Source organism: Procambarus clarkii, chromosome 19 (assembly GCF_040958095.1).
Source record: "Procambarus clarkii isolate CNS0578487 chromosome 19, FALCON_Pclarkii_2.0, whole genome shotgun sequence".
In the NCBI taxonomy this organism is placed as follows: domain Eukaryota; kingdom Metazoa; phylum Arthropoda; class Malacostraca; order Decapoda; family Cambaridae; genus Procambarus; species Procambarus clarkii.
The window spans coordinates 10,298,320-10,322,339 of NC_091168.1; the positions used below are offsets into that span (position 1 = coordinate 10,298,320).

At 49.1% G+C, this 24,020-nt stretch overlaps 1 protein-coding gene across 5 annotated transcripts in view; it reads right to left on the bottom strand.

Moving 5' to 3' along the window:
• Nucleotides 1–24,020, bottom strand: part of LOC123757626 (maltase A2) — a 443,152-nt gene that overhangs the window by 383,148 nt on the left and 35,984 nt on the right. For all 5 annotated transcript variants that reach the window (XM_069326926.1, XM_069326925.1, XM_045741456.2 and 2 more), the window contains exons 3-5: nucleotides 7,295–7,422; nucleotides 1,393–1,491; nucleotides 1,104–1,273 (exon numbers count right to left, since the gene is read on the bottom strand). In XM_069326926.1, the coding sequence (XP_069183027.1) occupies nucleotides 1,104–1,273; nucleotides 1,393–1,491; nucleotides 7,295–7,422 (397 nt within the window). The remainder of the gene's footprint in view (nucleotides 1–1,103; nucleotides 1,274–1,392; nucleotides 1,492–7,294; nucleotides 7,423–24,020) is intronic.

Genomic DNA, 24,020 nt, shown 5'->3' on the forward strand with positions numbered 1-24,020 from the left:
TGCTCTTCACTGATTCTATTCTGTATTTTCTTCCATATCGTTCACTCCAGTATGTTGTTATTTTACTCTGCAGATTTGGGACCTGGCCCTGCAGTAATTTCCACGTGTATATTATTTAATATCTCTCCCATCATCTTTCTAGCGGGTATATTCGGAGAGTTTTGAGACGATCCCAATAATTTAGGTGCTTTCTCTCGTTTATGTATTCCGTATCTGTTCTCTGTACTCCCTCTATTTCAGCAATCTCTCCTGCTCTGAATGGGGAAGTGAGTACTGAGCAGTACTCAAGACGGGACAGCAAAAGTGACTTGAAGAGTACAACCGTTGTGATGGGATCCCTGGATTTGAATGTTCTCATAATCCATCCTATCATTTTCCTGGCTGCTGTAATATTTCCTTGGTTATGCTCCCTAAAATTTAGGTCATCAGACATCATTATTCCCAAATCCTTTACATGTTGCTTTCCTACTATGGGCAAATTTGATTGCGTTTTGTACCCTGTATTATGTTTAAGTTTCTCATTTTTACCATATCTGAGTACCTGGAATTTATCGCTGTTAAACATCATGTCATTTTCTGCTGCCCAGTCGAAAACTTTATTAATATCTGCTTGTAGTTTTTCAATATCTTCAGTAGAGGTAATTTTCATGCTGATTTTTGTGTCATCTGCACAGGATGATACAAAGCTGTGCCTTATATTTGAGTCTATATCTGATATGAGAATAAGGAAAAGCAGTGGTGTAATTACTGTACCTCTCAAGGCTCATGGTCCCTGGTAGTTAAAACTCCATAGATAATGTCCCGGTCTAATATTACACACATTAGCCCAGGAAGTCATAGGGGCTCCCCACAGAAAAGTATGCCTACTGGGGATAATGAGTGAATTTGGGCACTTAATCAATCATATGTACAGTATGTATGTATTTGTGATCAATATAAAATAAATTCAAATATTAATTAGATCTTGCAATTTTTAAAGATTATTAAAAATCACATCAAAAACAAAACAAAAATTGTTAAGATGTAATGAAAAATAATTAGAATCCACTATTGTTAAAAGCATCCATATACAGCTGACATTTGAAATGCATGAGTAGACAAACCATTTTTCCTCTAGATATGGTGTGGTCATGAAGAGGTTCATACTCAACACCAGCATAATCCTCAAAATCTGGTAAGGTATGATATTCGGGTAACAGAGGCTGCTGTGCCTCAGGAGATGACCCAGATGACGCTGAAGATACACTGGCACTTCTCTCATATGTACGTCCCTCTGTAATCACAGTACACCAATGCATAATTTGGGCTGCCATTATGTTTTGGTATTATTGATTATCATTTTAACTCATATTTTATATGCTTCATATGAAAAGAAAAAGTATGTAATATTACCAGAATGCACACCAAGGTGAGGACTACCGACAAATCCATGGCATTCAGGATCTTTCTGCAGATCCAGGTCATCTACCATTCCGATGTCGGAATCTAAACCTGTAGCCAATATAGTACTAGTATTAAAACTATTCCAAATAACATTAACACATAGAACATACACTTATTAACAATATTTACAGTAATAATGTTGCACACAGTAAAATATTTCTAGGACAAACACTAATCTACTGCAGTACTCTGTATATACAGCATTTTAAATGACAAATGTAGGACCACTGTCATACAAGTGGTCCTACAGCCACACCAGGCAGACCCTCACCAGGCAAAGCAAAACAAAAGAAAAACCCCGCAAAAGTACGTCTCCAGGAACAGAACCGGTCGCTATGCGTATGTCAGACAGCTGCACTGTACCTTGCGACCCAGCCAGTGACGATACTACCTCCTACCCAAGGCCAAACAGGAGTAAGAAACCACCCCAGCTGAACCCCAAGGGTGGGCAATCACCGAGCAGCAACAGAACTACACAGAGGTAGTGTCCCGAACAGCTCATAGAAGTTAACCCTAAACCACAAGGGCAGTACTTACAGGGCACCTAGGAAAGGTGGCCCTAGGTGCATGCAGCCCCATTACTCTTGTGTTACTCCTGGCTCCCACACCACCAACACAGAAGAACAACATTGCCTTGCAGCATTGCTTAAAAGGATGGAGCCAGAGTCGATCGATCACCACCAACACAACAGTTTCTTGAACTGAGGTTGGCTAGCTGGCACGGGAGGTCTGGGACCCCCCTCCTTCCCCTTCCTGGGGGAGGGGAACGTTGCGCAGACAGTGTCACAATGGTTGTGGTGACATCATGCTTGTTTTCTTGTTTTCAATTGGGGAATTCTGTTTGCTAGTTCAAATTTTGGTTTGAAATTTTTAACCAGCTGTAGTTTGTTTTGGAATTCCTACCTTTCTGGGTGCCTGACCTGGTAGATGACAGACAGACTGCTTCCAATTACATTGTGGTGTCTATAAGCCATTGCTCCTTGTGCCTCATACGATGGGGGCCAGGTTCTGGCGCTGATCCTCGGTAGGCCTAGAACTCCATCGATTAACTGTTGCCAAGGTTTAATATATGCACATCAGCTCAGTACAGCTCTGGGGAGCCGAAGGGGCTCTCCACAGAAACACCATTAACCTTTAGACCGCGCAATAAATATATAGATGATTTCAGTAACAAAACCGGTACCGCACAATACATTATGGTTGTTTTTGAGTCTAACACTATAATTTAAATGCCCCGTGTGGGATAGGGGCAGCTATAGTGCAGCCACGACCAATAGTTGGCAGACGCCACCTAGAAAAAAAATCGTGGCCAACATTCCTGGGTGTGAGAGCCTCAGTACTGAGCGAGCCATCAAGGCTGACACATGCAGCATGAGCGCACAGCACTGCTGTTCAGCTTGTGACCACAGCATCGCCTAAAAATGTCAAAATATATATGTACATGCTATTATTTAGCGATAATAGTATTACAGAAGACCCCTGACTGTGATAAAACTGGCCAGGATTCTGATAATAGCAGGATTGTGGTGATATTTAGCACTGTGCTCCATGGAGGGAGGAGTAAGGCTGTGGGAGGGAGGGTGGTGGCGTCGTCTTCTGACTGTGTGTGGCCAACTTTTATTGACTGCACTCACCATACCAGATTAGTGGTTTGCTATGGTGAACACAAATGCATAAACAGTAAGGTAGGAGGAGTATGATGGCAAGTGAGGTGGTGAGTAAGGGAGTGGTGGCGAGTGGCTGGCTGGCTGGCTGGTGAGTGTCGGCCACTCTTCGTTGCTTTTTGACTCACAATACCAACTTAGTGGTTTGTTATGGTGAACAAAACATGTAGATACGTATATATAACATGTGTATATAGTGTAATAACAGCAAAACTATTTGTTAATTGTTTTACAAACATAATAATCGAATCACTAAAATGAACACAATAATTTTGAGTACAGCGATGGTTCAAACATTTTATTATAAAAATATATCACAATACACACTATTGAATAATATTACTGCAAAAAAACGAAGAAAAACTCAGAGACATTGAAATAATTAGGTAATAATATCTTTGTGGCAACCCCCGCCTGACAGCTCGGGCGGAGCAGACCTCGTCTGGCGACTGCTCTGTCAACGTCTCTTTTTTGCCACACTTCCCCGCTCTATTGCGCCCAAAATATGTCACCTACGATTTTTTTTCCCCGTGATCAGAGAACACAAATGAACACTTTTATAAGATGAAAGAATTTTTTGGAATTTTTTTTTTTTGCGCCTGTGGGTGTTGAAGCCATTATGACCCTTAGCGGCCCAAGGGTTAAAGAAAAATCAAAACCTCAAAGATACAACAAACAAACTGGCAGTCAGAGAGAAACATCGACCACTGCTTCGAAGTATAGTTAGCTGCGCCGGCCGCGGTGCGCCCCACCCAGCCAATAACACTTCCCCTACCTGGGACAAGACAGAAAGCCCCAGACTCCTAAGAGAGAAGACACTGAGTAGCGACGAAGTCCTCAAATGCGGACTGATTCCTGAACACCCCAAAGAAGATAACCCTGACAAGCAAGGGCAATATTAATGGGGAAAGTCGTCCAAGATGCATCCAGCCCCTGCACTTTAAGACACCTAGCCACCACACCACACACACAGCTGAAACAGCCACAAAGGGCAAAAATCAAGAACTGGAACTTGAGGCCAAAGTTGACTAGTCTGACTGCCAGCACATCAGTTTAAGAGCTGGGATGGTGGGCTGCCGCTCTGGTGAGCCAGCTCACCGGAGCTGGTATCACTATTGAGTAGGAGTGATAGTTGCATGAAGGGTTGCCTGTTTGGATTCTTTCTAGGGGGAGTTATTTTGATCTTTTAGGTGGTAGATTGCACAGGTTAACCAAACAGTGGTCTGTTTTGATTCGGGGTCCTTTCCCTGCCGATGGCAATTATGATATACAGTACTTTAAATGTAAACTGTCTCATAGGAAATTGCTCCCTATGTCTCTTAGAGGGGGGCCAGGTTCTGGCTTGTGGTCCCCGGTAGGCAAAAGAACTCCTGTGACTGATGACCCCAAACTAATATAGCACCTATCAGTTCAGATAGCTTTAGGAAGCCGACGGGGCTTCCCCATAGAAAAAAGGAAGTGGCGAAACAAATGCCACTACACCTCATACTGCTGCTTTTAATGAGGACTTCAGATGGGACACAATCAATGCAGCCAATTGATCACCACAGAGATAGCAATAAATATGCATCAAAAAGTTCAGACACTGACCAGAGGTCGAACCAGTGAAGTACATCACTGTGCCGAACTTCTGACTGAGTTAGAGCCACGGAAAAATGCCTGGGTTTGAACACCAAGCAAGCAGTGCCTTAAACCAAGGCTGAGACAACCACCAAGGAGCCAATAAAATTACTCTTTCCCTGTAGGATTCCAAACGTGCCAGGGCCCGAAGCAGCAGCCAGACTGGGGGGAAGAGCCACAGGAACCCCCCACCTCGATCAGTCCAGTGGAAAGGTATCCACTAATTTCACTGCTATGTATAGTAATTACCTAAGTGTAATAACAGGATGAGAGCTATGCTTGTGGTGTCTCCCCAGCACTCTTTGTCATATAATGCTTTGAAATTACTTTTGGTTTTGGGCTCCACCACCTTTTCACCTAACTTGTTCCAATTGTCTACCACTCTGTTTACAAAAGTGAATTTTCTTATATTTCTCCAACAGCTTTGTTGCGTTAGTTTAGATCTATGACCTCTTGTTCTTGAAGTTCTGGGTCTCAGGAATTCTTCCCTATCAATTTTATCGATTCCTGTTACTATTTTGTATGTGGTGATCACATCGCCTCTTTTTCTTCTATCTTCTAGTTTTTGCATATTAATGCCTCTAACTTTTCATCATAGCTCTTGTCCTTCAGTTCTGGGAGCTGCTTAGAGGCATGACTTTGCACCTTTTCCAGTTTGTTGCTGTGCTTCTTAAGATATGGGCACCACACAACCGCTGCATGTTCCAGCTTTGGTTTAACAAAAGTTGTGAACAATTTCTTTAATATTTCCCTATCCATGTATTTAAAAGCAATTCTGAAGTTAGAAAGTGTAGCATAGGCTCCTTGCACAATGTTCTTAATGTGGTCCTCAGGTGACAGTTTTCTATCTTGAACCACCCCTAGATCTCTTTCTTTGTCAGAATTCTTTAAAGATTTCTCACATAATATATAGGTTGTGTGGAGTCTATGTTCTCCAGTTCAGCATTCTATAACATGGCATTTATTCACATTAAATTCCATTTGCCAAGTGGTGCTCCATATATTTATTTTGTCCAGGTCTTCTTGAAGGGCATGACAATCATCTAGGTTTCTTATCTTCCCTATTATCTTAGCATCATCAGCAAACATGTTCATATAATTCTGTATTCCATCTGGTAGATCTTTTATGTAGACAATGTACATTACCGGTGCAAGAACTGAACCCTGTGGTACTCCACTTGTGACATTCCTCCAGTTCGATACATTGCCTCTGATTACGGCCCTCATTTTTCTATCAGTTAGGAAATTTTTCATCTTGCCATGGCCATTCAATGACCATCTTAAATGTTGTTGTCTGCTCTGTGAACACTAGGGCAAATTTTTCTCATCCAATTTTTTACTTCATTTGGCACATTCGTGTTTTCTCACCTATTTTACCAAAGCACTACACCTTTATGTTCCTTGGGACACCACTCACTATCATCAACCTGTACTACAATACTTAGGAATTATGAAATATTATGGAGCTCCTCTGATGCAGGTGTTGACACTAGGGGTGTCACCTTTTGAATTCGATCTAAAATTCGATGAATTTTAATGAATTCGGTGAAAGTGGTCTACCTCTGGAACCCATACATCATGCAAAACCACAGGAAGGAGGCAGCATCGATGGTTCACTCCGTGGAAATGGGACAGACCATCATTGAGAATGTTGGACACCCCCTTAACATGAACAGTGCGGAGACCTAAACACGGAAAACCTAGAGGAAGAGCTACTCGAAACATCCAGCTCCAAAGAGCAAGGGACCAAAGTTAACCTCCCCTTCCCTGGTTAAGATAATGAACCATGGGGAACAGTCCAAATGGAGCAGGAGCACGGAGCCCAGAGGAATACAAACAATCCACAGCACATGCCACACGGCCACAAGCTCTCAAACTGTACTGTGAGTCTGACAAAGAAGAGGAGACAAATTACTATGGCCAGCTTGATCACAAAGCCCCCAACCCAGAGTCATGACATACATGAAGACGCTGAGCAAAGATGGAGGATGGCACCAGGGAACCGAACCCCGAAATGCCCGAAGAGGAAGGAGACACAGCAGCAAGCAAAGAGCCAACGGGGCCCACACTCAACAATTACAGCGATAGCTAAAGGGACTGAACCAAAGATACCAAAACAGCCACCAAAGCCACACCTTGCCCAGTAGATAAACTATGCAGGCAAAGTTTAGGCTCCCATACAACTGCTTGAGAAACCACCGAGTCACCCAAAGCTTACTCATCACGAACAGACGGCGGCCCTGCAGCCGAGTCAAGGCCACTAGAGGCAGGAAAAGCAATGCTGACTGGCGTTTGACTTACTAATTTTCTGTTTGAGAAAAGGTGAGCTAGTGAAACATCAATGCTCCCTATGCCTCTGTGAGGGGCTCCAGGATCTGGCTCTGGTCCCTGGTAGGCCTATAGAACTCCACAGCTGATGCAGCCAAGTAGATGGGAGCTCCCTCAGTGTATAGCTTCAGGGAGCCACAAGGGGGCTTCCCCTCAGAAAACATATTCATGGATGATCATGTGTGATAAAGCTGCATTAGTTCCACATGGGCAATAATAATTACATGAGAGTGACTCACCTGTACTGAAAGTTACAGCAGCCAGAGGATGAGACACAGCAAAGCAAGTATCTGGCTGAGGAGAAGGCTGAGGGCTGGGACACTCTGAATCTAACAGCAACCTATGCGACCCCTCATCATCTTGTATCCTAAAATAAATAAAGCTTTGAATTAATATAAAAAACTAGTTTCAAAGGAGGTAACTTGGGTGCTAAGACAAGATCCCACTAGATCTATTGATCGGATCATGAACTAGACAAGCCCCGTGCACAACCACAAATCCCAACATCTTACAACTAAGTTCCAAGGAGCCACAAATGTAATGGTAAATTAACCAGCGTTGAATGTAATGAAACGCCATTTTCTGGGTGAGCCCCGGAGGCTCCCTGGAGCTTATCGGGCTAATGTATGTTATATTAGACCGGGACATTAGCTAAGGAGTTCAGACCTACCAGGGACCAGCGCCAGAACCTGGCCCCCTTCAGAGAGGTTTCAGGGAGCAATGGCCGTGGAAAACCCCCTTGTGATTCCAGAAAGGTAATCATAGCAAAACAAACCCCACATGGTAAAAACTAAAACAAAAAACTGAACAGAGAGATAGAAACACCCTACAATCCCAAGGAAACAAGCAAACATCACACTTTACTGCCGTGCCGATTGTCTGCGCAGCCCTCCCCGCCACAAGAGGGGGAGGGGGAGCCCCAGACCTACCACACCAGCTGCCTAGCACCAGTTCGAAACGCGAAAAAAATGCCGACTGGTAGGAGGGAGGGTTGCCAGGGAGCCTCTGGGGCTCACCCAGAAAATGGCGTTTCGTTTCATTACATTCAATGCTGGTTTTCTGTGGGAGCCCCTACGGCTCCCTGGAGCTTCATACCCAAAGAGAAGGAAAAGAAAGTGCTGACCCGGGAGGCGGCCGCCACAAACTCCGCAACGCAAAGCCGAGACAACAGGATGCAACCTGCAACCCAAGGCAACAAAAACGCACTGGAGCAGACGCACATAAAGAATGGGCAGCCAAGAACCTGTGCGACCCACAAATCCCTGCGCCGGAAATGAGCCCTAGACGTCGCCAACACAGCAGCAAAAGCTGCAAGTGTCTGAACAGCACAGGCACAAGGACAGACCGCAGGCTGGAAGACTTAAAAACTCTGCGGACGACCTGGGAGACCCGAGCCCTGAAACAAGGAACGAGGGGAACCAGATCAACCCACAGTACGCAGTACTGTGACACACAGTACAAGACACAGTACGCAGGTAACGGCAAAAAGCGCAACCAGACAATACAGGACGCACCCCGGCCAAACCAATCAAGCATCAATAACCCAAGAACCCCTCCAGAAAGCAACCGTCTCGACCGTAGCCAGGACGAAGAAAGGCTGCAAACATACAAACACACCACCAGTACCAAAGAGCAGAAACCTGAACCGAAGGGGCTACCAAAAACGGAGGAAAAGATAAGAAGGCACCCTGATCAAGGACCAGGACGGCTCAGGCAATGCATGAGCAGGCCGGAGGTGAAACAAAACACAAGAAAGCATACGAAATGGGGCAGATGTGACGTCCACCCTGAACGCAAGCCGGAGCGGCTCCGCCAGCGCCGCACAAAACGAGGCGACAGTAAGAAACATCAAAACTAGTCCTGAAAACCAAAGAAAGGATATGCCAACCCGATGTGAAAGAGAAGACAACCTACGAAGAGCAAGAAAAAGTGCATAGAAACACCAGGAACGTCATACTGTCGCCAAGACGAAGCTCGCAGGTGGGACACCATCAACAAAGCCACCTGATCACCACAGAGATGGTGATACCTGCGTCAAAATACCAGACGGGAAGAGCCAAGGAGAAGGCCGAAGCAGTCACGTACAGGACCGGTCCGACCTGCCGAAAGAGGCGAACCCGCGGGGAAACGCCCCGGGTTTGGACACCTAACAAGCAGCGTCTGAAAAGAAGCTGGGCTGGCCACCAAGGAACCATAAGGACTGCTCTCGTGGGAATGGGCTCCAACCGAGCCAGAACCCGAAGCAACAGCTGGACCGGGAGAAGAGGAACAGGTACCCGCACTTCGACCAGTCCTGCTGAAGGGCATCCACTGTGAACGCCTCGCAGGTGGGTAAGGGCGCCACATAAAATGGGCGACGCCTAGACCATGCTGACTCGAAGACGTCCATGGCCAGGAGGCCATACGTCTGGCAGAGCCAACGAAACGAGTTGGCAACGACCGGCCAATCCGTGAACAGAGGAATGAACCGAGACAGCTGTCCGCTAGGACGCAGGACACACCCCGGACATGAACCTCACGGTTAGCCAAACCCCGAGAATCCAGCAAACGAGCCACACTAAGGGACCAACCCTAAAGGACAAACACCTAAGAGAAACCCTGTGGTTCCGGTAAAGAACCGCCAGAGAACAGTCTGAATGGGGCTGAATGGCAGAGCACCGAGTGACCCAAACCCTCCAAAGCGCACACTAGACAGCCACGAACTCCCAAACCGTGCTATTAGTCCGACGGACGGACAGACCCTACCATCCCCGGCCGACCTGGTGAGCACTGGTCACAAAGCACAGCCGAGAGATGACCCGTCTGTGAACACATCCAGTGACGGCTCGGGGAGGTGCCAAGGCACGGAACCCCGAAAACCCCAAAGAGGAAGCTGGTGACGCAACACCAACACAAGATCCACAGAGAAACGAACCCAACGATTGCAAGAGGCAGAAGAGGAGTCTTCGAAGGAACCAAACAGACGCCAAAGCCAAACCCAACCCTGCGGGCAGACCAGCATGTCGAAGTTTAGACTCCCGCACAACTACTCGAGCAACTGCTGAGCAACCTGGGACCGCCCTCATGAACAGCTGAAGCCGGGACCACAGCCGCATCAATACTTCTGGAGGGAAAGACAAGGAGTGGCCCAAGAGCCCTAAACAAAACCCAGCCAGGTCTGAACCCGGGACGGAAACAAATGGAGCGACCTCCAAATCACCAGGAAACCAAACCCGGTGATCTGGAAAGAACCACACCCCTGGCGAGCAGACAAGCAGACCGACTGGGAGCCCACACCAGCCAGTCGTTGAGGTAGGCCAGACACCGAATCCCAAGCAGACTCGGACAGGGCACCAAGATCCGGTAAAGATGAGTAAATACACCAAGACAAAATAGGGAAGGCAACAAAAGCGGTAAGTCTGACGCCCCACCACCAACTGTGCCAGTCCCGGAAAACTGGAGAGGAACGTGCCAAGAAATGACCTGGAGGTCCAGGGCCACCATCCAGACACCCGGCCCGAACAGAAGCCGGACAGGAGACAACTGCCCTCCGATGAGGGCATAGAATCCAGGGCGCAGACTGAAGAAGTCCAGAAGAACCGAAGATTCGACAGGCCCATGTCGGCATAGAGTAGATGGGAACCCCAGAAGGACGGGGCGGATCGACCACGTCCAATGTACCCACGAAGATGACACAACGAAGCGCAGGGAAAGAAGCCCACCCCGCCAGCCCTAAACCCCCCAAAGGGGAAGAAGCCGTCCACCGTCGCCACCAGAGGCCGGAAGACAACCAAAAGCGCCCACTAACTGCGAGACCATGCGAGAGTCAGCAGAGCAAGCTGCTCCCCCAGCGCCCCATCAACAGAAAAGGGAACAGAGCCCCTTCCGAAAGAAAAAGTATACATACACATATATACATACATATTATGTATATACACCTACACATACATATACACATACACACAAGGTATGTTACACACATGTGCATATGCACATACACATGTGCACACTGTCGGGGTGTCTCTTTCTCTAGCCAGTCACCACCAAGTATTAGTAGTGATAAACGTTACTTACGGTAGCCCCCACGGGTCTGCACTCGATCCTCACGGTGCCACTGTTCACCAGGAGAGTCTCTCAGTCTGTCTCCAGCTGGCCTCGTAGCCTAAAGACGAGTGAGAACACGATCACTTCACTTGATCATGTGCCCGTTGCGACAGAGGGCTCTACCGCTCACTATAGGTCGCCAACTGGTGTTTACTGTGTTCAGTAACACCTCAGTGGAATAGTAGTAATATAGTAGTGGCCCCAGGGAATACTAATCAATTTGGTAACAGGTAAGTATATGTTTAAATCACTCACTCTTAGATAGTCTCAATAGCAACAAGGTAATGGAGGGTTGATACAAACACGGCGGTGGTTTTGTAGTTTACTTAAAAGATCAAAGAATCATAACTCTGCATCAACAACATGGCAAAGAAATAAATGAGCAGCCTTCTCTCTGCTTCTTCACAATTCTGGAACACTCCGGGAAAGGCAACACTCCCAGTTGACGTGCGTTCCCACGCTCCACATGCAGTGTTATCGAACGTTTGGCAACTCGCGAGATGCCACGCCCACTCACACTCCTCACTGTTCCTCACACTGCTCACTTCCTCACTATACTCACACTATTGGCGTGAGGCGCCTATTATTCCCTCGTATTCACAGTATATCACAACACTGGCATAATCACAGTTAACCTCTAGACATATGAATATACTATTTAATAACTCCAGTATATATAGTTCACTTAATCAATATTTATAATAACGAGGTAACTCTAGGCACACAGCCTTACACTATTAAATTGTATATTTATATATATAACCTCTGGCACGAACTTATAATATAAATGACATGTAAATATAAATGTCCTCGTCACAGTAATCTCTTCATCAAACCACAGGTGCAATCACACATCATATATATATCTCATGAGAGCTCTATAGCATCTCCCTTCACAACTCTGTCTTACTAGAAACATAGACATTGGTGAGCCCTGCTCACGACATAGCAGATACTCTGGCTAATCGCTAACTAAAGGGGAATGGGAGGGAAAACTGAATTACCTACTTCCACCATAAATGATGTGGACTCGTCCTCTGTTGAGGGTTTAATTGAAGCTCTTGGTCCCGGCTCACGACTTGCTGTAGGGAACACCCCCACACACACTGATGCTCTTCCCAGGACCTCAACCAACACCCAAAAACGCGTCTTCTCTGTACTGCTTCTCTCTGCAGGCTCCGTGCTCCTCCACAACCTCTTGAAGGGTTGGAGTCGGTCTCCTGGCTGTCGCCTCCTCCTCCTCCTACGTCTGCAGTCCTTACTCCCGGTTGCAGTCGTTCGTATTCCCAGCTAGTTTGTTCTCCTTCTTCCTCATGGTGAACCGGCCCAGCCACTACATCATCACCTGACTGGTGAAACTGTACAGTCGTCCCTGACGTCACTGCCCAGGCTTCACTCTTGCTAAGCACCTGTCACTGGAGCACTTGTTGCTCGTTTCCCGTCAATTCCTTCTTCTGTCCACCTCACGGAGTTCAGGAAGACCTCACAGGATGCTCGCAGACTACTGGTGATGCGTATATTCACCGGAGAGGGGCGAATACTGTCAGACAGACAGCACCCCCCTCCCCCTATCACACGTCCGCCCTTGACAACGTGTCGTATCTAACTCCTGGCGCCACGGGTCGCACGGCCCGGACCTACCTCCACTCGTGACGTCACACTTGCCAGGGGCGTTTCTCATTGGCTCCCTGTACCATGTCACCGTTCTTGACCAATCTGGTGCCACTAACGTCATAACATTTTGGCGCGAAAACGTAGGAGTTGGCGCCATCTTGGCATCCAAAAGGGCCTAAGCCACTGGCCAAAATACTCTTCTTTAGTTAATTTCTCTCCTATGCGAGAACACCTCATGCTCCCACATATGTCAAATTGTTCTCTGGAAGGCAGAGAACGTACTAGTAAAGTAGATATGACTCTTACAGCTGGCGTGGGAGAAATATAAGGGGGAAACACCGTCACAACATGTACACGTGAAAAGAAAATTACAAACCGCCGACCAGTGGGCAGAGAGCACCATGCCGGCTAGGCAAAGAAGGCACAAAACTGCATCAAAAGGCCCACCTCGACAACAAAACCCCAAAGTCCCAGCACGACCACAACACGTGCCAAGACCCAAAAAGATCAGTCTGCAAGCCAGGAAGACCCCGGAACCCCAGAAGGCAGAACCGGGTCACACACGAGGAAACAAAGCCTCCCTGAACCCACAAAGGGGGCCCAAAAGGAAGAAACCTCCAGAACAAAACCAAAGAACCCAAAGGAACCCAGAATTGAACCAGGGGGGAGCCCAAACCACCACATTTGCCGGCGGAGATACACCACAGTAAGGCAAAGCACAACCCCAGACAGAACCCCCAGGGAAACGGTAAAAACAGACCAAAAACCGAGGGACAAGGTGTGGGAGCAAACATAACAGACAGGGACACTGAGCCCAGGGCCCAGACCCAAAACAGACAAAACGGAAAACCCGGTGTAAAATCAGCACTCAAACATTCCCAGAGGAACAGGAACGGGCAGAAAACACCAGAAAAGCAAAGAAACGACAACGCGAGAATAAAACCCCTGAAAAAAAGTTTAAAACTCACCCGAGACGCTTGCTCGCACACCCAGGCGCATGTAAACAAACTGCAACGCCGCCCTGGTGGCCACGCCGGGAAACCGGCAGAAGAAAATGGCCACCAGAACAGAGGGCTGTGACTGATGCAAAAGATACAAAAACACGCCAGCAAAAGTAGGAAGCAAGCAGACTGGATGGGCGAAAAACTCAGCCCATAGGCAGAAAACCCAGGCAGGGGCAAACTGCCCCAGAACTGCTAGCAGGCATCCCCCACAACCCCGGGAACCAACCACAGAGGCCCCGGGGCAGAGCCGTCCTCCAAGCCCTCCGCCCTTAAAGAAAAGGAAGAGTCCATGGGAAAGGCAGCAAGAAAGAGCCCCTGGTAAGACCCAGAAGCCTTGGCAGGAGGAGCAGGCTCGAAAACCTCCGTCCCCAACACCCAACAGGGCAGCCCCTGAAAACCGCCTGAGTCTCTGGCCCCAACTAAACCCCGCCCCGACCCCGAAACCCGCAGACGGTCCGGAGCCAAGAACAGGGAGGGAAAGGGGCGAACAGCACCTAACCAAAACGGGGCGGCCCCGGGGCATCAGAGTGGGAAACCAACCTAGCGTGTTGCAGCAACCTAACCTAGCTTGCAACACGGATGCCGCCTGTACTCTGACCAGTAATAACATCAGGAGAGTACTGGAGAACAAGCAGAGATCTCTCTGGCAAGACTCCGGGTCAAGGTGTCAGTGACCCAACAGGCAACATGACGGAGGTAAAAGTAGCGACTGTCACCCGGAGACAAAGGCACAGCAACCAACGATCCCGTACAAGACGAGTTGGGACCCGGAAGACACATTCAATGGTCCACCGAGCCCCGACAGAGGTTTCCAGGGCCCGTAGGGGTAAGAACTACTGGAAGCCCGGGCAAGGTGTTGCTAACCAGTTAAACACCAAAAATTAACAAGGGGTAGAGTATAACACTGAAAACCCCTGCGACATGTACAATCACGGGGGCCTAGCAGAGGGCCACCAAACACTACCAGTGGAACTATAGCCACACTAGGCAGACCCCCATCAGGCAAATGAATATAAAAACAAAAGAAAAAACCAGCAAAAGTACACCGTCTCCAGAGGCAACAGGAACCGGTCGCCGCTTAGGTGGCAGGTCGCGCAACACCTTGAAGCCCTAACCAGAACAATACCAGTCCCTACCCCAGGGCCAAACAAGGGCCCCAAGGGCGAGGCAAATGCCGAGCAGAAAGAACCTCTACGGGAATGGTTCCCGAACAACGCAGGGAAGATAACCCTGTTATGCAAAGGCAGTACCCACAGGGCGCTTAGGGAAGTCAGCCATTAAGCGCATGCAGCCCCGGCACTGATGAGGTACTCCTGGCCACCGCACAACACAACACACGGCAGTGAACGCCACAAGGCAAACACCGCCTAGGAAACTGAGGCCAGAGAAGCGTCTGTCCCAGTTGACATTAGCTTACGAACTGGTGCTAGGCAGCCGGCGCGGTAGGTCCGGGGCTTCCCCCTCCCCCTCTCGGGGCGGGGAGAGCAGCGCGGCAGTAAAGTGTGATGTTTGCTTGTTTCCTTGGGATTGTAGGGAGTTTCTACCTCTCTGTTCGGTTTTTTGTTTTAGTTTTTACCATGTGGGGTTTGTTTTGTTATGCCTGCCTTTCTGGGTGCAAACCTCGGTCGATGGCAGATAAGGAAAACCCCAACCACAAGGGGGTTTTCCAGGGCCATTGCTCCCTGAAACCTCTCTGAAGAGGCCAGGTTCTGGCGCTGGTCCCTGGTAGGTCTGAACTCCTTAGCTAATGTCCCGGTCTAATATAACATACATTAGCCCGATAAGCTCCAGGGAGCCGTAGGGGCTCCCAACAGAAAATAAAGGAAAATAACCACAGCCTTTGCATTATCAAACTAAAAACCCAGCATTGACTGTAATGAAATGCCTCTTTCTGGTGGAGCCCCTAGTTGCGTCCTGAAATTATCTCACACAGATGGCTTCTCCTACTAAGTCATATTAGCTATAGGTGTCCTGTTAACCTACTGGGGACCAGAACAAGAACCTGGGCCCCCTCATAAACGTGCAGACAGCTGTGGATTGTTATAATGAACCTAGACTGAGAAAGCATCCATAAAGTCATTAAAGTAATACAGTTAACCGCAAGGTTCACAGTAAATAAAAAACTGACACAACTAAGCGACTCGGCAAACAATTCATCCCAAACAATTGGTACAATTTAAACTAGTTTGAATGCCCTAGTGTAAACGATCACCAACAGGTGGCATCCCAGACCTGCCAACTGTCAGTTGGGTCCCAGTCAGTCTGGAGCTTATAGACCATAAACTGATGAACCTGGTAGGGAGGGTGAGTCAAGGAGCCACATTGACTCAACTAGAACGAGGCATTTCCTTACTTTCAACGCAGGTTTTTTGGAGGGATCCCCTAGGTGGCTCCTTGACTCACCTCCCACAACCAGTACCTCCCATTATTTTGTGATCTATCAGCTCTGGATTGACCAGGAGCCAGTTGATAGCAAAGAGCTGTGGGATACCATCTTGACAATCAAAACTCAACATATAAAACCCACGTTGAATGTAATGAAACGCCATTTTCTGGGTGAGCCCCGGAGGCTTCCTGGAGCTATCAGGCTAATGTGTGATATATTAGACCAGGGCATTAGTCAAAGGAGTTCGACCAACCGGAGACCATGAGCCAGTACCTGGCCCCCTCAGAGAGGTTGCAGGGAGCAATGGCCCTGGAACCCCCCCCCCCTCCCTGTGGTTGGGGTTTTCCTTATCTGCCATCGACTGGGGTTAGGCACCCAGAAAGGTAGGCATAACAAAACAAACCCCACATGCTAAGAAAATTACAATTAAAAACCGAAAATAGAGGTAGAACTCCCTCTAATCCCAAGGAAACAGCAAACAAGCAAATGTCACACTCTACTGCCGCGCCACTCATCCACGCACCCCTTCCCTCCCCACGCTGGCTACCCAGCACTCCAGTTCGGAAGCTAAGCATCAAACAACGTGAAAAACTGGAGGGAGGGAAAGTTGCCAGGGAGCCTCTGGGACTCACACAAAAAATGGCATTTCATTACATTCAACGCTGGTTTTTCTGTGGGGCGCCCCTTCAGCTCCCTTTAGCTACATAACCAAAGATAAGGAAAAGACGGACTTACCCGTGAGGAGGCAGCCACTAACTTCTCGATACAAAGTCGAGACAATGGGCAGTGATCCAAAGCAACACAGGAATGCAGAGGAGCAGGAATGTTACCCAAATAACAGGCAGCCAGGGGCCTGTTCACCCTCCAAAATCCCTGAGCCCGAATATCAGCCCAAGATATGTTGCCAAACACGGCAGCCAATGCCGCAAACTTCCTAACATCATAGACACGAGGATAGACCGCAGGCTGGCTAGACTTAATAACCCTGTGAACGACCTGGGAGACCTGAGCCTTGGAACAGCGAACGAGGGAAACCGGATCAACCCAAAGCGCATCCCCAGCCACTGAAGCCAAAGCACAATGCATCCCCCAGCCTGACCAACCAGGCATCAATGACCCAAGGACCCCTTCAAAAAACAGCTGTCTCATTCTTCCCCAGAAAAGAAGGAGAACGCTGCAACAGAACAAACCTACCACCAGGACTGAAAGAGCAGGAAACCAATGTGCCAGACGAGAGCATGCAGCTCCCTGACCCGACCCCCAGAGGCCAATGCCAACAGAAACAGAGCCTTGGAAAAACAATCTTGAACCAAAAGGGCCACCACAAACCGAGGAGAGGAAAGATAGAAGAGCACCCTGTCTAAGGACCAGGACGGCTCAGGTGGTGCATGAGCAGGCCGGAGGTGAAACAAAGCACAAGAAAGCTTACGAAACCGGGTAGAAGCAACATCCAATCCAAAATAAGCTGGAGAGGCTCTGTCAGCGCCATACGATACGAGGCAACAGTATTAGGCATCAAATGAGTCCTCAAAAAGTCAAAACAGAAAGGATAAGACAACCTGATCCGAAACAAAAGAAACTTACAAAGAGAGAGAATATGGCGGAAAGAGTGCCAGGAAACTTCATATTGTTCATGAGACGAAGCTTTCAGGTGGGACACCATCAACGAAGCCACCTGATCACCATACAAATGGTGATAACCAAGATTATCACCATACAAATGGTGATAAACCAAGATTTTCACCATACAAATGGTGATAAACAAGCTTCAAAAAGACCAGACACAAAGAGCAGAGGAGAAGACCAAACCAGCCGTGTACCAGACCGGTCTGACCTGCTGGAAGAGGCGGAGCCGCAGGAAACATCCCAGGATCAGGATCGCACACCAAGCAAGTAGGACCAGGAACCAAGGCTGGGCCGGCCACGAGAACCACTCTCCCCTGAAAGGACTCTAACCAAACCAGAACCCAAAGCAACAGCTTGACCGGGGGAAAAAAGGTACAGGTATCCCCACCTCGACCAGTCCTGCTGAAAGGTATCCACCGCGACAGCCTTGCAGTAAGAGAAGATCATAGATCGGGAGATGCCAAGACCATGCAGCCGGGAAGAGGTCCACATTCAGGAGTCCGTGCGTCCGGCAGAGCCAACAGAAGGAGACGGCATCAACAGTCCACTCCGTGGACAGAAGAATGAACCACACAGGCTGTCCGCCAGGATATTGGACACGCCCCGGATATGAACTGCACGAAGAGCCAAACCCCGAGAAGCCAGCAGACGAGCCACTCGAAGCAACCAGCCCCAGAGATGCAAGGACCAAAGAGAACCCCTGCAGTTCAGGTAATGAATCACCAGAGAACAGTGCGAATGGAGCCGGATGGTCAAACCCCGAGCGACCCGAACCCTCAGAAGCGAAAACCATATAACAGAGAACTCCCGCACAGTGCTGTGAGCCCAATGGAAGGACGGAACCCATCACCCCTGGCCAGCTTGGTGAGCACTGGTCACAAAGCCCCAGCCAAGAGACCTACCCCAGTTGGGTAGGCACCAAGGCATTGAACCCCAAAAACTTTGAAGAAGAAGCCGGCGATGCAGCAACCGACGCTAGGCCCTCGTTAGGACGAACCCAGTGATCGCGAGAGAAGCAGAAGGGGATCCCTCAAGGAACCAGAACAAATGCCAAAGACGTACCCAACCCAGTGAGTAGACCAGCACAGCGAAGTTCAAGCTCTCACACAACTGCTTGAGCAACCACCTCGTGACCCGGGACCACCCCCCCCCAGAAACAGCAGAAGGAGAGGCTACAGCCGCAGCAATGCCTTCTGAGGGAGAGACATGAAAGCAGTCTGAGAGTCCCAAACAACACCCAGCCATGTCCAAACCTTGCACAGAACCAGATGGGACTTCCTCCAGTTCAACAGGAACCTGAACCCAGCAAGATGGGAAAGGACCACACCCTTGGTGAGCAGACAAGCGGATCGACTGGAAGCCCACACCAGCAAGTCGTTGAGGTAGGCCAGGACCCAAACCCCTAGCAGAAGAAGAAGATGGGTCACCATGACCCAGGTATGACGCCTGAATACACAAGGTGCCAGATTCAAACCAAAAGGAAGGCAATGAAAGTGGTAAGCCTGACGCTAGAAATCAGGTAAGTCTGACTGGAATCCTAACCAATCCCCGAACCCCAGATAATTAGGAACGTGCCAATACGCACCCTTGAGGTTCAAGAACACCATCCAGACACCCAGCTTCAAAAGAAGCCAGACCTGAGACAGAGTGATCATCTGAAAGGCAAGGAATCCATGGGTTCAGACAGGAAACAGGTGGGAAACCCACCTGAGGGATGGGGTTGTTTAGACCACCCCCAAGTGCACCCACTCCAAGATGACCAGACAAAGTTCAGGAGGAAGAAGCCTGCCCTGCCACCCCCGAACCCCCCAAAGGAGGGTTCGGGGCAGGGGGGGGGGGGGAATTGAAGCAGAGCGAACCACACCAACCGAAAAAGGACCGGAAGACGCGGACTGAACCAAGGTCGAAGCGACCAACACCCCCCACGTTCCGTCCCTAAAACCAACACGGGGCAGCCCCAGGGCATCCAAACGGGTAACCAACCTAGCGCATTGCAACAACCTATACCTACTATGCAACGTGTAAGCCGCCTGACCCCTAAAATCTTCCGAGGAAGAATGGTTAAACTGGAGCACGAGCGGGGAACTTGACTCGCTCAGGTACACGATGGAGACAAAACAGGTGATTGTCACCCTGAGACAAGGGGGCAACAAACAACCCTCAAACATGCACAGAGCGAGATGGGACTCAAAAGACGCATCCATTGGCCAACCAAGCCCCAACGGGGTTTTCCAGGGCCCATAGTGGAGCGTTTCCTATGGGAAACCCAGGCAATGGTGCTGCAAAGCCAGTTGAATCTGAATGATAATGTCAACAAAGAGGGAAATGGGCTATACTGGACCCTTGTGAAGTGTATAATCATGGGGCCTAGAGGAGAGCCACCCAAAATACCCTAGGTAGACAAATAGTCAAACCAGGCAGACCTTCTCCATGCAGAAAAACAAAAAGAAAAGAAAACCCCCACAAAAGTACAACAACAACAGAGGAACAGGGAAACACATTCGCCGCTAGGTAGGCGAGCTGTGCAGTACCTTGCGCCCCAACCAGCAACAACAACACTCCCTACCCAGAGCCAAACAAAGGCCACAAATAAAAGCTGACCCCCAGGGCGGGGAAAATGCCAAGCAGCAGAAACCCCTACAGGAGCAAGGTCCCAAAGGCCCAAGGGAAAATAACCCTAGAACCCAAGGGTAGTATTTACAAGGCACTTAGGGAAGGCAGCCCTAAGTGCACGCAGCCCCAGTACACTACGTTACTCCTGGCCACTGCACCACAAACAGCAGGCAACATCACAAGGGCAAAAATCCCGGCAGGAAACTGAAGCCAGAGTCGACAACCACTCCAGACATCTTCAGTCTACAAACTGAGGAGTGGGCAGACGCTGACAGGGTCTGGGGCTCCCCTCTCCCCCTCCCCGTCTCTGGGAAGGACAGCTGTTCGGACAAGTGGCGGTGGTTGATGAAGTTTGCTTGTTTCTGTGTTTTCTTTTAGGGGGAGTTCTGCAATTTCCTACCAAGTGGGGTTTGTTTTGGAATGCCTACCTTTCTGGGTGCCTAACCCCAGTCAACAGCAGACATGGAATACTCCCAAATACAAGGGATTTCCTTAAGCCAATGCTCCCCGTGCCTCTCTAAGAGGGGCCAGGTTCTGACTCGTGGTCCCCAGTAGGCAGAACTCCTTTGACTAAATCCCCAGACTAATATAAGCTAAATATCAGTCTGATAGCTCCAGGGAGCTGAAGGGGCTCCCCACAGAAAGGTTTAGACTGCGCATCACATAAAATGATGTAGTAAAGTACAGCATAAAATTTAAATGTCTTGTACATACATGGGTCTCACAGCTGCTTCCTCAGGCCTCTAGTAACACTTCCCCATTTTGAAAAAAAAATCCTGAGTCCCTCACTTTTTTTCTAGGGCCTTAGTAAACAAATGAGGACCATATCTGGCAACATGGCCATCCAGTGTGTGAACGTGCAGGGCAGCCATACTAAAAGCCACTGAACTTTTGTCAATAACAAATGAGTGATTACCATTACATATTTCAGGCAAAATGTGTGCTATATCCAATTATAAGATTTAAGCTTATAAATATACATTATTATGAATAAATACATGGTGTGCGTATATTTATACACATATATCTGTACATACTTATATTTTAAAAGTTATACCTAATGAACCCCATCTTCGACACAACTTGTTAGAACCAAAAACCCAGCGTTGAATGTAATGAAACGCCATTTTCTGGGTGAGACCCGGAGGCTCTCTGGAGCTTATCCAGGCTGATATGCTAATGTCAGACTTTGGTATGAGTCATGTGTATGGAGTTCTGTGGGCCTACCGGGGACCACGAGCCAGAACCTGGCCCCCCTCAGAGAGGCAAGGGGAGCAATGGCCTATAGAAACCCCCGTGTGGTTGGAAGCATTCTATGTCTGCCATCGAACGGGGTCAGGCATCCAGAAAGGAAAGCATCCCAAAACTAACCCCTATTCTGGTGAAAATTGCTACCAAAACCCGAACAAGTGGATAGAACTCCACCAAAAAGAAGCGAGCAAACGAGCATGACGTCACACGTTACCATGCTGCTGTCTGCGCAGCTCCCCTTCCACGGGAGGGGGAAGGGGGAGCCCTAGACCCCCGCCTGGCTATCCACCCTTCAGTTTTGAGGCTGGATGTCAAAACATGCAAAAAACCCGCTGACCGGGGGGAGGGAAGGATGCTGGGGAGCCTCTGGGTCTCATCCAGAAAATGGCGTTTCATTACATTCAACGCTGGTTTTCTGGGGGGAGCCTCTCTGGCTCCCCAGAGCTAACTACCCACAGAAGAAAATTAGAGGGACTGACCCAGGAGGTGGTCGCTGCTCACTCCTTAACGCGAAGTCAAGACAACTGGCTACAACCGCCGACCCAAGGGTAGTATTTACAGGGCACCTAGGGAAGGAAACCCTAGGCGCATGCAGCCTGAATACTGGAGAATCTCTCACGACTCAAGCACCACCTAGAAGACAGTCACCACACTCTAGGTACAGTGCTGAAACAACCACCGGAGCCAGAGCATACGACCTCAGCCTATAGAATCAGACTTAGAACTGACGGGTGGACAGCCGGCACGAAGGGTCTGGGCCACCCCCTTCTCCCTCCCGGGGAGGGGGGAGCTGCGCAGACAGCAGTGCGGTAACGTGTGACGTCATGATCGTTTGCTCGTTTCTTTTAAGAGAGTTCTATCCACTTGTTCGGCTTTTGGTAGCAATAATTTCACCATAATAGGGGTTTGTTTTGGGATGCTTACCTTTCTGGGTGCCTGATTCGGTCGATGGCAGACATAGAATGCGTCCAACCACATCTGGGTTTCTATAGGCCATTCCTGCCCATGCCTCTCTGAGGGGGCCAGGTTCTGGCTCGTGGTCCCCGGTAGGCCCACAGAACTCCATGCACATGACTGATGCCATAGTCTTACATTAGGATATCAGCCTGGTAAGCTCCGGGGAGCCAAAGGGGCTCCCCCCAGAAATCCCCACGCTGTAGCCCGGGACATATTGCCAAAAAACCAGCGTTGAATGTAATGAAACGCCATTTTCTGGGAGAGTCCCGGAGGCTCCTCGGAGCTATCCATGGCTGGTATGGATACCCTAACTATTTTGCATCAGTCGATGTGGGTGGAGTTCTAGGCCTACTGGGGACCACGAGCCAGAACCTGGCCCCCTCAGAGAGGCATGGGCAGGAATGGCCTATAGAATTGCACATGTGATTTGGAGCATTCTATATCTGCCATCGACCGGGACAGGCACCCAGAAAGGTAAGTGCCACAAAACAAACCCCTATTCTGTTTAACAACAAAAATCGACAAACGAGTGGACAGAACTTCCCCAGAAAAGCAAACAAACAAGCATGACATCACGTTAGGTGAGAAGGTGGTGGAGGCCAAGACCGTCAGTAGTTTCAAAGCGTTATATGACAAAGAGTGCTGGGAAGACGGGACACCACGAGCGTAGCTCTCATCCTGTAACTACACTTAGGTAATTACACTTAGGTAATTACACGAGCCACGCTGCATGTCTGCGTAGCTTCCCCCCTCCCCGGGAGGGGGAAGGAGGAGCCCCAGACCCCCGCACCGGCGATCCCCGCCCCAGTTCTGAGGCTGGATATCAAAACCGTGAAAAAAACGCCGACCGGAGGGCGGGAGGGTGCCGGGGAGCCTCCGGGACTCACCCAGAAAATGGCGTTCCATTACATTCAACGCTAGTTTTCTGGGGGGGAGCCCCTAAGGCTACCCGGAGCTACTTCACCAAAGACTACCTAAGAAAACAAGGGGACATACCCAAGAGGCGGTCGGTGCACCACTCCTCAACACAAAGTCGAGACAACAACCCAACGACCCCTCCGGAAGCAGCAGGCACATCATACGCCAGAAAAAGGGAGAACGGCTGCAGACGAAGAAACCTATGACCACGACCATAGGAGTCAAAAACCACTGCGCCTGAGAAGAGCATGAAGCTCTGCCACACGACCCCCAGAGGCCAATGCCAACATAAAAAGAGCCGAAGCAAAGCAAACCTGAACCGAAGGAGCCACAACAACCAAGGAGGAGAAAAACAGGAGAGCACCCTGTCCAAAGACCAGGACGGCACAGGCAGTGCATAAGCAGGCCGGAGGTGAAACAACACACGAGACAGCCTGCGAAACGGGGCAGAAGGAACATCGATACCAAAAGCTAGCAGCAGAAACCAAGGTGCCAGACCAAGGAACGGCCCCA